Raw genomic sequence first — 14,097 nt, forward strand, 5'->3', positions numbered from 1 at the left:
TTATTTATTTGATTTCTATACCGCCCTTCCATATGGCTCAGGGTGGTTTACATGCAACATGGGGGATACATGGAACGAATTAGTACATAACATAAACAAATACAACAACAACAATAACAACCCAATAATGCAATCTCAGTGATCATAAGCAATACAACAGGAACCGAACCCAGCCAAGGCCCCCCAAGAGGACAGACTGGTTCAGGCCATGGAGGGATGTCTGAGGGGGGACCTGTTGATGGTCTCAGGCAAATGCCTGGTGGAGGCATTTTATTTGCTGTTTCTCCTCTGTGGAGCAAAATTCAGCGTTATCTGCTGTTCCTGAACCTCTGTTTGTCTGGCCTCCAGTGACACCTAAAGTTGTAGATCAACTCATTTCTCTGCTGCATAGTGAGAAGGATCCAGGTATATATTTGATTCCAATTGACTTATTTAAAGTCAATCCTGTCTGGTGGGCTGAAGTTTTAACTCCAGTTTTTAGAATGATTAATTCTTCTGGCTTTATCCCATATTCTTGGAAGCAAACCACTATAGTTCCTATACACAAAAGGGGCATTGTACTGATCAGGCATGTTCTCACCTGATTAGCTTACTGGTTTATTATTTAGGAAAAGCATTATTTCTTATTTCTTAAATCTTTTTCTTGGAATGGATGGAGTATAGCAGGGCTTTAGGCTGGGAGCAAACTAGTTTTAGAAAAGGATGTTCCAACTTGGTTTGATTCTATCCCATCTTGCTGAAGAATATATCTCCCCACCCCCACCCCCGGCATTCTTTATGCAGGATTTAAGGAACTCAGAGGATCATTTTACAATATTCCCAGAACCAAACTCTTGTTGTTGTTAGGTGTGAAGTTGTGTCCGACCCATCGCGACCCCATGGACAATGATCTTCCAGGCCTTCCTGTCCTCTACCATTCCCTGGAGTCCATTTAAGCTCGTACCGACTGCTTCAGTGACTCCATCCAGCCGCCTCATTCTCTGTCGTCCCCTTCTTCTTTTGCCCTCGATCGCTCCCAGCATTAGGCTCTTCTCCAGGGAGTTCTTCCTTCTCATGAGGTGGCCAAAGTATTTGAGTTTCATCTTCAGGATCTGGCCTTCTAAGGAGCAGTCAGGGCTGATCTCCTCTAGGACTGACCAGTTTATTCGCCTTGCATACGCACACATACATGTACAGATACATAAAAACATACATTAATTACTGTGTATAAGAGGTTATTACTATGGTTAATTTGAAAAACCTCCATGCTGTCCTAAACACACAGGTCCAGTATAATATCAATGGTGAATGATTCCATTACAGCTTATTTCTAATAACTTTCCTTGTCTGTTACCCCCCCCCCCAAAAAAAAAACACCCGTCCATGTGACTCTCTTTGCTATGTGTTCTATCCCCAGCTATACATAATGTGCGGTAAAATCACCCTTTTCATTTGATAGATGATCCTGCTGAAGATCAAAGTGTCCAGCCTCAGGCAGCTGGATCTTGATAGGTGTTGCTCTTTTTTGAACATTTAGCCTGTGTTTCTATCTATCACATTCCTCAAATGGGGAACTAAATGAAACTCATTCAATTATCATCAACTTTCCAAGAAGGTCTAAACTACTTGGAATTTATTTCTACTTTCCTTATGTTAGTTTTGCACCTACAAAAACAACTAGCCCTTCAAGGGAAGCCGTTGGTTCTTGAGGTTTTGTACTGGGTATTACCTCAAAGACTTCTGCAACTTTACCAACTGTTTGGTTATGCTAAATCGTTTGAGTTTTTCAAGGAGAAAAAACATTTCCTTCTTTCCTTTTTGATGGTGGGTTGGGTCCAGGTTAAATTTTCCCTCCCACTATAGCCATGCAGTGTTTTTCATTTTGGAAGGGATCCCTAAGAAAGAACAAAAGGGAATCAGTGGAAAACCAAGTAGATACTCTACTGTTCTTAGTAATAGGACAAAAATATTTGCTGCTAAACCAAATCAGTTCCCTCTCTCTCTCTCTCTCTCTCTCTCTCTCTCTCTGTCTCTCTTTATTTTTCCTTCACATTCAAGTCATTTAAATTTTGTTCAATAAGATTTTACAAGCAGAATCAGACAGAAAGGGCCGTACAGCTGGTAAGGTTTTCTAAGGCCTGAAAGCTGATAGATATAATTTTTTGTAAATGTTATGAATAATATACCCATTGTTATCTTGTACTAAACTTTATTGTGATGCAGTTTATAACTGAAGCTATTGTCACACATTTATGCAGTATTTATTTCAAGCTGACAAATTATTGCTACATTTTATGCATTTAGCAATGGTTAGCAAAATGCTGTCAAATTATAGTATGATGATTTTGGGGTAATGAGTATTGAGTGGATAAAAAAGAGAGAGCTGATGCTCATCTACTACATGTAATTATGAATAATTTCTAAAGCTTTTATTTTTTATTAGCCATTCTGGTATTGAAGGCTTGCTGAGGTTATAATTTGTATATGCACCTGACAATGCAGTACTTCAAAACTACGGTTTACAGTACTTCTAAACACAGTTGCCCCAGTCCAGAAAAAGGGAGTCTGGAAGTAGGCAGATTATCTTACTGAATGTGATCCATATGTGGCAAAGAGTGTGTTGCATCAATTCAAATGTTTAGCACATTTGTTGTCGCTGGACTGAATCCAGCAAATGATCGGTGTTGGAAACACCAATCACCTGTTTGTGAAGCTGCTGAATTCAGGATCTACCTCTCTCGTCTCAGCAAGTGATCAAAGTTTTCCTTGCATAGAAATCCTCACGTGCATCAGCTGATCTGCAGCATGCTACTGCACGTGCGAGTCCGTGAGATGGACCACTATTGATTTTCTTGACTCTGCACTTAATTGATGGTTGTGCATCTGTAGCTTTGTGGCAGAAGATCTGCTTTGAAAGGAGAAGGTCCCAAGTTCAGTCCCCATCACCGCCATCTAAAGTATCAGCTGATGTGGAAGACCTCTGTGTGAAACCCTGGAAAGCTGTTGCCAGGCAGAATAGACCAGTGGTTCTCAACTTTCCTAATGCCGCAACCCTTTAATATGGTTCCTCATGTTGGGGTGACCCCCAACCATAAAATCATGCAAGTGTTCTTTCACAGAAATTAAACCGAAACTGACCAATGGCATGAAGATCCATTGTTCATGATGGTATATAAATTGTTTTTTTTTCCTGGGATTTCCAGCTTGCTGATATTACTCTTTTCTGCTGCTCCAAACAGATGAACACTCTGTCTTGATTTACCCCACTGGAAGTGCTGCTAGAGAGGCTGGTGGCCAAGTGCTGGTGTCTGCAGGAGAAGCAGCAACAGTGGTGGCACCCCCCCCCCCCAGCCAACTGCTCGCCCTGCCGCGACCCCTGTGAAAGGGTTGTTTGACAAGGGTAAACTAGTGGTCTATAAGGCAGCTTTGTATTTTCAGTTAAACAAACATATTCCTTTGTGTAGCAAATTTCCCTGAACACTTGTGCCATATCTCTGTTTATCAACAAGATAACATCCCCCCACTGGACTTTCTGACAGGTTAACAGCATATACATTTTTAAACATCTTTTTTCTCTCCCTTCCCGGTGAAAACATAATTGAAAGAAAGACATTTTCTTAATTTTGATAATACTTTTTTTTTTGCTCTTACTCCAGGTTTTGAGCTTTCTCATTGTGAGGATCCAGGTGTGCCGCAATTTGGATACAAGATTAGCGATCAAGGCCACTTTGCCGGCAGCACCATTATTTATGGATGCAATCCCGGGTACACACTCCACGGAAGCAGTCTACTTAAGTGCATGACAGGAGAAAGAAGGGCGTGGGACTATCCTTTGCCATCTTGTATTGGTAAGAGATTTGTATTCCTTTTGTTTCCTTTTAAAGCTTTAATGAACAGATTCTACTTTGTAAAGATGGAGAGGAAATGTAACTAGGAGACTGCCAGTTGGGTTGTTATGTTGGACAGCAGAAAGAAAATGCTGGAGGCACACAAAGGCTGTGTTGATCACTTATCCTTTCAATTTAGTGCTGAGATTCACTAGAGCAACAATGAGTTGTTGGTGCTATTATTGGGAATTCAGGAGTGGTGGTGGGGGTGGAAATCCCATGTAGGAAGGAATTACCGTGCTGGAGTTTCTTCTGATATGGGGAAGAGTTGAAAAGGTGGACCAACCATGGTTGCTTATTTTGGAATATGAGTACTACTTAAGAACAGCTTTATCATCTTGGGCCTGTTCCGCACATGTTGGATAATGTAATCTCAGTGTACTTTAGAAATCTCTTTTCCTGTTCTGCACAGGAAAGTTCAGCCGCAAAAGTGTATTATCCAATATGTTCAGAATAATTGTAGATTTTATGCAGTTTGGCCTTGGCAAAAGTATGGTGGGATGATGGATGCAGAAGATCTGAGAAGCATGTGGGACAGAAGGAGACACCTTGCCTTGCACAGGATCCCTTGTGAGCCATTTGCTCTACATTATTCATGATTAATGACTGGATCATTTTATTATTGTTATATTTTTAAGAAACATGTTTCACAGCTCTGACATTTTCTGCCCCATGCCCCTCCCCCCTTACTGTTTATGTAGCCTTCTCCTAGTAGGGACCTCTGTAGATATCTTGTGACAAAGAGGCTTGGAATGATTTGTCAGTCATGATGCTGAAGTTGCCTTCTCAGAATATGCCCTTTGTCTCTCCATTGTTGCATTAAGATTGCTGTCTCAACTCTACAATTGCCTACTCAAGAAAAAAAATTCAAATGACCTCTAGAAAATGATTAACTGTAGAGTCCTATGAAGAGTAATTCCAGTCTTAAATCTATTGGCCTCAAGGTGCTTAGACTGGAGTAACTCTCCGTAGAATTGCACTGTGAATATTCTATACTCTACTTAACATGATAGATCCAGTCCTTAGTGCCTGTGACATTCTTCTCTCTCCTCCCTCTCTCTCCTGTCCCCCAGACTATAAGAAGTGAAACAAATGCATTTACTGTTGTTGTTGTTCTTTTCATGGCAGCACAGGACTAACAGACATTTTGCCTGAAATATTAACAAAAAAAGTTGTGAGAATCGGATTGCAATTGTATGTGAAGACATCAAGCATTAAAACACCTTTTTTTGAATGTTTTATTTTTAAAAAATTATGTTACATTATTTTATGTCAAATTAAAGTTCTTTATTTTTATTTATTTATTTATCTGTGGATTTTTATACCGCCGTTCTCAAAGACTCGTGGTGGTTTACAATGCATCTTGATGAGATGAAGCTGGCCTTTTTTTTAAAAAAAGTTTTGAAATAATCCACACACAAAAAAAATGAAGATAACATGGTGCAACACTAGAGCATTATGCTCTCTGTCTGTGGCCGTAGCATACACAGTATGGCTCCCTGATGAAGTATACCCCTTGTAACTGACCTCCTGTATGTTGTGTCTCCACGTCCTTTAAATATTGCTGGTTGACGATTACTTCCGTAATGGATTTTCATTGCATTTTTCATTAAAGATTTTCCCTGTGGCTTCCACATAAGCTGTTCTCATATCATTTTTTTTACCTTGCTGTTTCTTGATTGCCACTTCATTTTCTCCAGCTGAATGTGGAGGTCGTTTTAAGGGAGAATCCTCTGGAAGAATCTTATCTCCAGGCTATCCATTTCCTTACGACAATAATCTCCGTTGCATGTGGATGATTGAAGTTGATCCAGGAAATATTGTCAGGTACTCCCATACTATCTTGGCTCATAGAGGGAAGGGGGGAAATGAAAGATTCTGGCCTGTATGATACTGCAGATTAACAATGTAAGGCTGCAGCATTATGTGTGGTTTCCTGAGCCACATCTACACCAGAGGATTTACTATCAAGCATAATAGGATTTTCCTTCGTAGTTAAGTGATAACTGTGGACATCCAGATATGGGAGGAAGACATTTTTCTAGTGTTCCTCCTGCTCTTTGGAAACATTTCAATTTGTAAAAGATTCACTGTTCCATAAAATTAACAACAATGTATATTTACTATTGCCGGTACAATAGTAGGTAAACTGATAGTTTCACAGTTGTAAACAAATACATTTTTTTTCAGGTGATTATCCCTAAAACTAGTATGAGACAGCATATGTATGATTCCTTTTTGGGGGTCATGGGGGGAAAGAATAAAGCCATAGATACTCATCGTAATCTAAACTAGCGATCCCCAACCTGTGGGCCGTGGACCACATGTGGTCCTTCGACTAATTGGAGGTGTGCCTCGAAGGATGCCTTCTGCCCCCCCCCCGGCCCTTTACTTCATCCCCCCCCCGGCCCTTTACAACACACTTCGGGTGTCATTGTCTCCCATCACTCCCAGATGGAACTATCTCATTGCAGAGAAACAAGCTCAGGGTTCCCATTGATTTGTCATTGTCATGAGTTAAAATTTCCATGAAAATAAAATGTTCCTTATGTTCATTGTTGTGGCATGTCTGTATCTTATTTTGAAGGGATGTTTAAACATTACCATAGCAATCAGAGAGCGTTAGGGCAGTGGTTGAGAGTAGAGGAGTAAACTACCCCCCCCCCACCGGGCCTCAGTAAAAGGCGTTGAGTGGTCCCCGGTGAGTGGTCCCCGGCGTTGAATGGTCCCCGGTGATAAAAAGTTTGGGGACCACTCATCTAAACAATAACATATGCCAGAGATACAACTGAACCCAATCTAAACTTGTTTATGTCTCCTCTCACATGATGGAAGGCCTATTGGAGGGGCTATTGTTACTGATAATCTTGTGTGGAGCTAATAAGTAATGCAAGTGATGCTACATAGAATGAAAGCACAACCGACAGGCACGAGCAGTCTCCATTGGCAGAGTGTTAAACAAATGTGTGAGTGGACGATAACATCCCTGACATGTCATCCATTTATTTGGGTGTATGAGAAGCCCCCAGGACCTGTAGCCACGGCTCCCCCATCTTCCTGCTTCTTCAGCACAGAAAAATCAACAATAAGGAATGGCAGAGATGCCACTTTAATTGCTCCATCACCTATAACAGGCAACACATGCAATTAGCAATCCCACTCCTGCCAGATGGGAAGTTCCCCAATTATCACCTCCACCTGCTTTAGCCCAGGTTCTGGAATGGCTTTAAGCCACTTCACCTTCTTTGCAGGGTTAAGTTTTGAGGTGACTGGACCATACCTGGAGCCTGCAGTGGGAGGGAGAGGAAAGAAAATTACTGCAAATGGAAAACCTTCTGCCTACAACTACGTTAGATGCAACCCAAGCCTTAATATGTAAACTTATTGACTTATTTCAATTATTCTCTTGTAATTATTAGTGCAATGGAAAGATAAATCCTTGGTGTTTTTAACAGCCTCCAGTTTCTTGCATTCGATACGGAAGCATCACACGATATACTTCGTGTTTGGGATGGTCCACCTGAAAATGACATGTTACTAAAAGAAATCAGCGGTTCTCTTATTCCCGAAGGCATCCACAGCACTCTCAACATTGTAACAATCCAGTTCGACACAGACTTCTATATCAGCAAATCAGGATTTGCCATTCAGTTTTCAAGTAAGTTCATGGCTACATATTGCCATTTCAACTATTTGTACGTTAGGTCAGGGGTAGTCAACCTGTGGTCCTCCAGATGTTCATGGACTACAATTCCCATGAACCCCTGCCAGCAAACACTCATGGGAATTGTAGTCCATGAACATGTGGAGGACCACAGGTTGACTACCGCTGCATTAGGCTACTGCATAGTCCAGGATCGAGCCAGGTCATCTTTTAACTTCTTTGTTTGTGCAGATGATTGAATTTCATAATTGCTTTGAAATATGAAGGAAGGAATTTTCTGTGTGATGTAAATGATGACCTCTTATGGCATGGGGGTAAGGATTGCGGACCCTCAGTACTTAAAGATTTTGAACAGGCCTTTGCTATTCCTTTGTGACAATACTTTAATGAAAAGAAACAATAAATCTAATATACAGAACAAAGAGGGGGGCTACCTGATCTGTGTTTTGTTGGCTCCGTTTAGCTTGAGCATGACATCCGGTATGTTGACTGTTAGAAATACAACATTGACTAAGAAGAGAAGCAGTGCAGTGGTACAGTCGCAATCCAGAGAGCTCTCTCTGTCCGCCTTCCTTTAATGAAAAGAACTACAATGGGGATGGCACCAATTGTTTGGTTGATTTTAATTGTTTAATGATATTGTTATGGTTGTTACTATTAATATATTTATATACAGCCTCTCACTATGACGTCTTGAGATTTTGTACATCGAACCAGTAAAGCTGGAAACATACCTTGAACTATTTTTAACAGTATAAAAAGATCCAATCAAAGAGTCATAACAGTCATAATAGCAACATCAATGTGTAATTTGGAAACAATGAAACAGGCACTATGGTAATTTGGAGAAGAATCATAGAATCATGGAGTTGGATGACCTCCAGAGTCATCTAGTCCAGCCCCCTGAAGAATGCAGGAAATTCACAACTAACTGCCCACCCATGGTAACCCCAATTCTATGCCCAGATGATGATACTCCTAACCAGAATACCTGGCCAGTCTGGCCCAGAGGAAATTTGCCTCCCAACCCCAAAGTGGCGATCAGCATTTCCCTGGGCATGCAAGATAGGGCCCAAAGAGCCAAGCATGAACACAGTCCCTTCTGCCCTGCCACTCACATTTTGCTCATGGAGGAGACCATGAGTTTGGATAATGTGTTAAAAGAGTTGCCTGACATAGATGGATCTGGTTGCAGGGATGTCTCCCATTGCTGGCATTCAGCTGAAGGCCTGGCAGAAGAGCTCTCTTTTGCAGGACCTACCAGACCATTTAAGTTCCATTAGGGCCTTGATTTCATTAGGGAATTATTGATTCTGTCGATTGTATTTATTGAATGCTGTAAACTGCCCCAAGATGGCAGGTTCAGTAGGGACAGTCTATAAATGTAATAATAAATCAATCAATAAATAAATACATTTCCAACAATTAATTACATAAATAAATAAAAGTAGCAACCACATCACAGGTTCATAACACAAAGGTAACCCTGTACAGATACTAAATAGGCTCCAAACCGCTGGATACAAGCGGGACCGATCAGGAACTTTAATCCAGTTGCAAGCACTGAACAAGGTAAGTTTGTCTGGAGATTATGTTGATTCTAAAGTCTGTAACTTACCCAAGGCACAAAAAGGAGAAAATATCCTGACCCAAATGCAACTTGTTATGCCAGTGGTACCCAACCCCCGGGCCAGAGACTGGTACCGGTACATGGATCAGTTTGTGCCGGGCCGTGGTTCCTCCTCGTCCTCTTCCTCAGCTGCTCCCTCGGGGGCTGTCCTGCTACTCTGCCACCAGCTCACCTTTGGTGCTCTCTGGCGGCCGCCATGCCTGGGGCTCCCCCGCAGTGTGGCACTGCACAGCTGCTGCTGGCAGCGCCCCCCCCCCCCAGCAAGTGGTGGGAAGTCAGGGGCGCCAGCAGGAAAGTAAGTGGAGCAGGGGCTCAGGTAGCGTCGTCGACGTCCTTCAGCAAAAGACTACCTCCCCCCCCCCAGGCCTAAGTAAAATTGTCAATCACGGACTGGTCACTGGTGATAAAAGGTTGGGGACCAGTGCAGTTTCAAACAATTAGAAAAACGATGATGTCTCAACTTTATTATTATTATTATTTGCAGTTTTCACTGTCACAGACTGTGACTCCTATTGTCAATGTATGGCTGGCCTCTGAATAGATTCCTCATAGTTATCCTTGCTGGTGAGGAGATTTCTGTATTTTCACAGCAATCTTGCTAAAAATGCTTAAAACAAAAACAAAAACAAAAAAACAAATTGCAAGCTGCCATTTTTTACATGTGAAATGCAGCTCGTTTTCTGAAGGCTTCTCCACAGAAGAAAGTGCAATCTGGAGCCAAATAAGCTCTTAATCTCCACAGCATGCTGGGAAGTGCCGTAGGATGAGGACTGTCAGCAGTTGGCTGTGCTTTCAATTCAATGCTTTCATGCTAAACCATAAAAAGAGAAAGACAGCTGCTCCAACAAGCACATCCTTTTCCCCACAGGCTTTTTGTGGCGCAAGAGCTGTTTCCCACTTTGTTCCACAGTTGGCTCTATATATGGTGAGGTTCGGGAGAGGACCACTGTAGATGGTACTTGCTGTGCAAGACCACTGGGCAAATGTTCTCTCTGCTTTCTCAAATGTTGTTACAGGCAGTGACAGGTCCTTTCCCCCCGCCCCTTGAAATTCATTTTTAAGATATATCCATTGCTTCTTCTTAGTCTCTTCCTATTTTCTTTTTCAAGAGATATTTCCCATTTATTTCCCTCTAAAGAAATTGATTGATCATATAACATGAGTGTGGTAGAGCCATCTTGTGGTTAGGAGTATGTTCTAATCTGGTGAGACAGGTTCAATTCTGCACTCCCCTACATGCAACCATCTGGGTGACCTTTGGCTCACCACAGTACTGATATATCTGTACTGATTGAGCAGTAATATCAGGGCTCTTTCAGCCTCATCTCCCTCACAGGGTGTCTGTTGTGGGGAGTGGGAAGGGAAGGTGACTATAAGCCGCTTTGGGACTCCTGGTAGAGAAAAGCGGCATACAAGAACCAACACTTCTTCTATTATAGCCTGGAGATTCTAGAATTGTCTGGCAACCAGACAAGAGATGTTCATAGGTGATTTGCCATTGTTTGTCTTCATATCTTGACTCTAGTGTTCCTTAGAGCAGGGGTAGTCAACCTGTGGTCCTTCAGATGTCCATGGACTACAATTCCCATGAGCCCCTATCAGCATTTGCTGGCAGGGGCTCATGGGAATTGTAGTCCATGAACATCTGGCAGACCACAGGTTGACTACCCCTGCCTTAGAGGTTTCCCATCCAAACACTAGCCAGGGTCAACCTTGCTTGCCTTGGGCTATCCAGGTCAGGTTATCTCTAAAGAGAAATTTTCCTTTTGTAACTTCAGCCTTCGCAGTTGCATGATATTACCTGGCACAAGATGGTGCTTGAGTAAGAATAAAGGAATGTCTGTGAATACATTTCCTTCCACAGAGCTTCAAAGGGGCTTACATTCACTTTCACTTTCCTCTCCCTCACAACCGACACCCTGTGAGGGAGGGGAGGCTGAGAAAGTCCTGATATTAATGAAGAAGAAGAAGAGTTGGTTCTTATATGTCACTTTTCTCTACCCAAAGGAGGCTCAAAGTGGCTTACAGTCGCCTTTCTTTTCCTCTTCCCACAACAGACACCCTGTGGGGTGGGTGGGGCTGAGAAAGCCCTGATATCACTGCTCAGTCAGAACAGTTTTATCAGTGCCATGACAAGCCCAAGGTCACCCAGCTGGCTGCATGTGGGGGAACGCAGACTCAAACCCGGCTTGCCAGATGAGAAGTCCATACCCCTAACCACTACACCAAGAAACCTTATGTGGGGTAGTTTATACTGGGCAGATCAGGGTTTTTTTGGTGTGTGTTGTTGTTTTTAGTTGAGGGGGAGTCATCTGATCTTTGAGGGGTAGAATGGAAGAGGTGGTCCCTTTCGGGCTTTAAATTTCAGAAGCAAAACTTTGATTTTGATTCTGTCTCCCAGTCAGTGCAGCTGGGAGAGCACCAGTGTAATATGCGCCCTCCATTGAACCCTGGTAAAGGCTCATGCTGCTGCATTCTGGACCAGCTGGAGCCCCCTCATCACCTACAAGAACAGCCCTACACAGAGCGAGTTACAGAAATCTAGTCTGGAGGTGACCATTGAGTGGATCACATTGTTTAAGTCAGGTGTCACACCTGGCAAAGGTGGTAGAACACCTAACAAGCAGCCTTTGTCACCTGGGTCTCCGTAGACAGGAAGGCATCCAGAGTCACATCTAGGTGCCTGACAGTGGTTGCAGGTGTTTGACAGACCCTGTCAAGTGCCGGGCTTTGCATTGCATCCCACTTTTCAAATAAAAAATGTTAATCCCTGGAGAAATATAACGCTTCTACTTGTTGAGCCAGTTCATGGTGAATGCTGTGCTAAATACCATTGGATGAAATTAGTTGAATCATGTCCGTGACACTGTAGAACAGGAGTAGTCAACCTGTGGTCCTCTAGATGTCCATGGACTACAATTCCCATGAGTCCCTGCCATCATGCTGGCAGGGGTTCATGGGAATTGTAGTCCATGGACATCTGGAGGACCACAGGTTGACTACCCCTGCTGTAGAAGATCAGTGACACAGTCCTGTCCCCTGCCCAAGAACCATGCCGTTTTTCTCCTCATAAAATGTCTTAAAATATTTTCTGTTACTTTACATTTCTTACTTTTGTGAGTACAACAACAGGTAAATGGGACAGGGTTAATGTTTTTTTTATTTATTCACCTATTTCTAAAGAAGCAAGAAGAATGCCTGATCCCACTGTGCTGTTATGAGCCACATCAAACATGAATGCGAACATTAGGGTATTTCAGGTCACTATGGAGGGCATCTTTGTCCTTCAGAATGTTTATGCAGCATTTTAAAAAAACTGAATTCTAATGCCAGTCATGTTAATGTCATTTCCACATTTGAAGGAGTTTGCTTTTGTCTTATTAATAAAATGCAGGAATGCACAACGCACCTCTGAGGTTAGAAAGTTGTCCTCTCAAGGTGAAATTAATGAGTTCTATATATTAGTGGGACTTTTACTTGCCATCTGATTGAAGTTATTCAAAATACTCAGCCTTCCTTTCTGACGAAGCAAAATATATATTTTACATTCAACCATAAGAAATGTTTTTTTTTTACCCAAATGCAGAATCATAATATCAAAGGGTAAAAATAATCTTACACTCCATTTCTGAGAGAATTGTCTTTATCTTTCTCATTAATCCTTTCCCTTTCGTTAATCCTTTCCCTTTCATTAAGTTCTTTTAAAGTTGACATCTGATCCAAATGGTGTGCAAGACAGTCAAAGGGTTGCCATGGTGATCGTTAGGATGATTCAGCTTTGAATTGTTGACAGTTAAAATTCTTTGAAGATTTGGATTATCGAATGTATTCTACCCCCATTCCCACTATTACAAATACCCAGAGAAATGTATTATGTCAGGAATTCTTGAACCAAAGCTGTGAGCATTCTTGTACCAAGGCAACATTTCCAGATGTGATAATATAAGTTGAAGCACTTTTCAGTTCTTAAGACTACATAAGGATCCATTCTATTGACTGTTCCACAGAACTTCTACTTGAGATGGGCTACTTATGAGCTTAAAGTACTGCAGCGTGATCGGTCGTAAAGTCCTTGTACATTTACATGGGTCCTTGAACTTTATTTTTCAACCCTTGAGTCTACATAGCTTTCAGTGATCTTGTGCCTTTATGGATAAGCTTTTGAGCCCTTTTAGGCTACACTGGCAGTCAGAAGTGATCTAATATATTTATTTTATTTATTTATTTATTATATTCATATACCACCCTCCCCTAAGGGCGGTTCACATAGAATGCAACAGAACAATACATCAGACTCATGGATTATAATGGATTATATCAATTATATGAATCCTCAATCTAGATTTTAAGCTTTGGTCGGCTTCCCATTTAGTCAATCTTGACTGACATTCTCTCTGTGTGTGTAGATAGATAGTCACATATACTTTACATATCAGTTTATGCAAATAATGGTTGAGAGGCCTGAATTAGGTAGACAAAGATATCCTCAGGATTCCAGTTTTGCTGACATCTGGTTCAAGTCACCAGTAATCTCAGCTTGAACACTAGGGTTTCCAGCTATGACCGTTTATGCACTGGGAACTTCACTGCCCCAGCTTCCATACAAGAACACAAATAGGGGGCGGATGAGGTGCACCGGGCCAAATGTTCCCCCATGTGGGTGCAGGAAGTGGTGGGGCACCTTGCCATGACTAAGACTCCAGCCTGCAGCCCAGCATGAAACCTCCAGTGTGTAAACTGTCTATCTGAGCCCGTTAATGCTGTTTTGTGAGTCTCCCTGGTTCCTTTTCCTGACTAGGTGGACAGCTACAACTTGATTTGGCTTTACTCTCATTCCTTGTGATGGTTGCTCTGGTCAGGTTTAAAATGGGATAAATGTTACCAAAGGGATCCATAATTGAATTCCGATGTATTTTATTAATGTTCAAAGCAGTCAA

At 42.0% G+C, this 14,097-nt stretch overlaps 1 protein-coding gene across 8 annotated transcripts in view; it reads left to right on the forward strand.

The window, feature by feature from the left end:
* CSMD3 (CUB and Sushi multiple domains 3) overlaps positions 1-14,097 on the forward strand; it is a 675,220-nt gene that overhangs the window by 456,971 nt on the left and 204,152 nt on the right. For all 8 annotated transcript variants that reach the window (XM_077351631.1, XM_077351632.1, XM_077351635.1 and 5 more), the window contains 3 exons: positions 3,636-3,827; positions 5,567-5,693; positions 7,322-7,524. In XM_077351631.1, the coding sequence (XP_077207746.1) occupies positions 3,636-3,827; positions 5,567-5,693; positions 7,322-7,524 (522 nt within the window). The remainder of the gene's footprint in view (positions 1-3,635; positions 3,828-5,566; positions 5,694-7,321; positions 7,525-14,097) is intronic.

The sequence above is a fragment of the Paroedura picta genome, chromosome 9, assembly GCF_049243985.1.
Source record: "Paroedura picta isolate Pp20150507F chromosome 9, Ppicta_v3.0, whole genome shotgun sequence".
In the NCBI taxonomy this organism is placed as follows: domain Eukaryota; kingdom Metazoa; phylum Chordata; class Lepidosauria; order Squamata; family Gekkonidae; genus Paroedura; species Paroedura picta.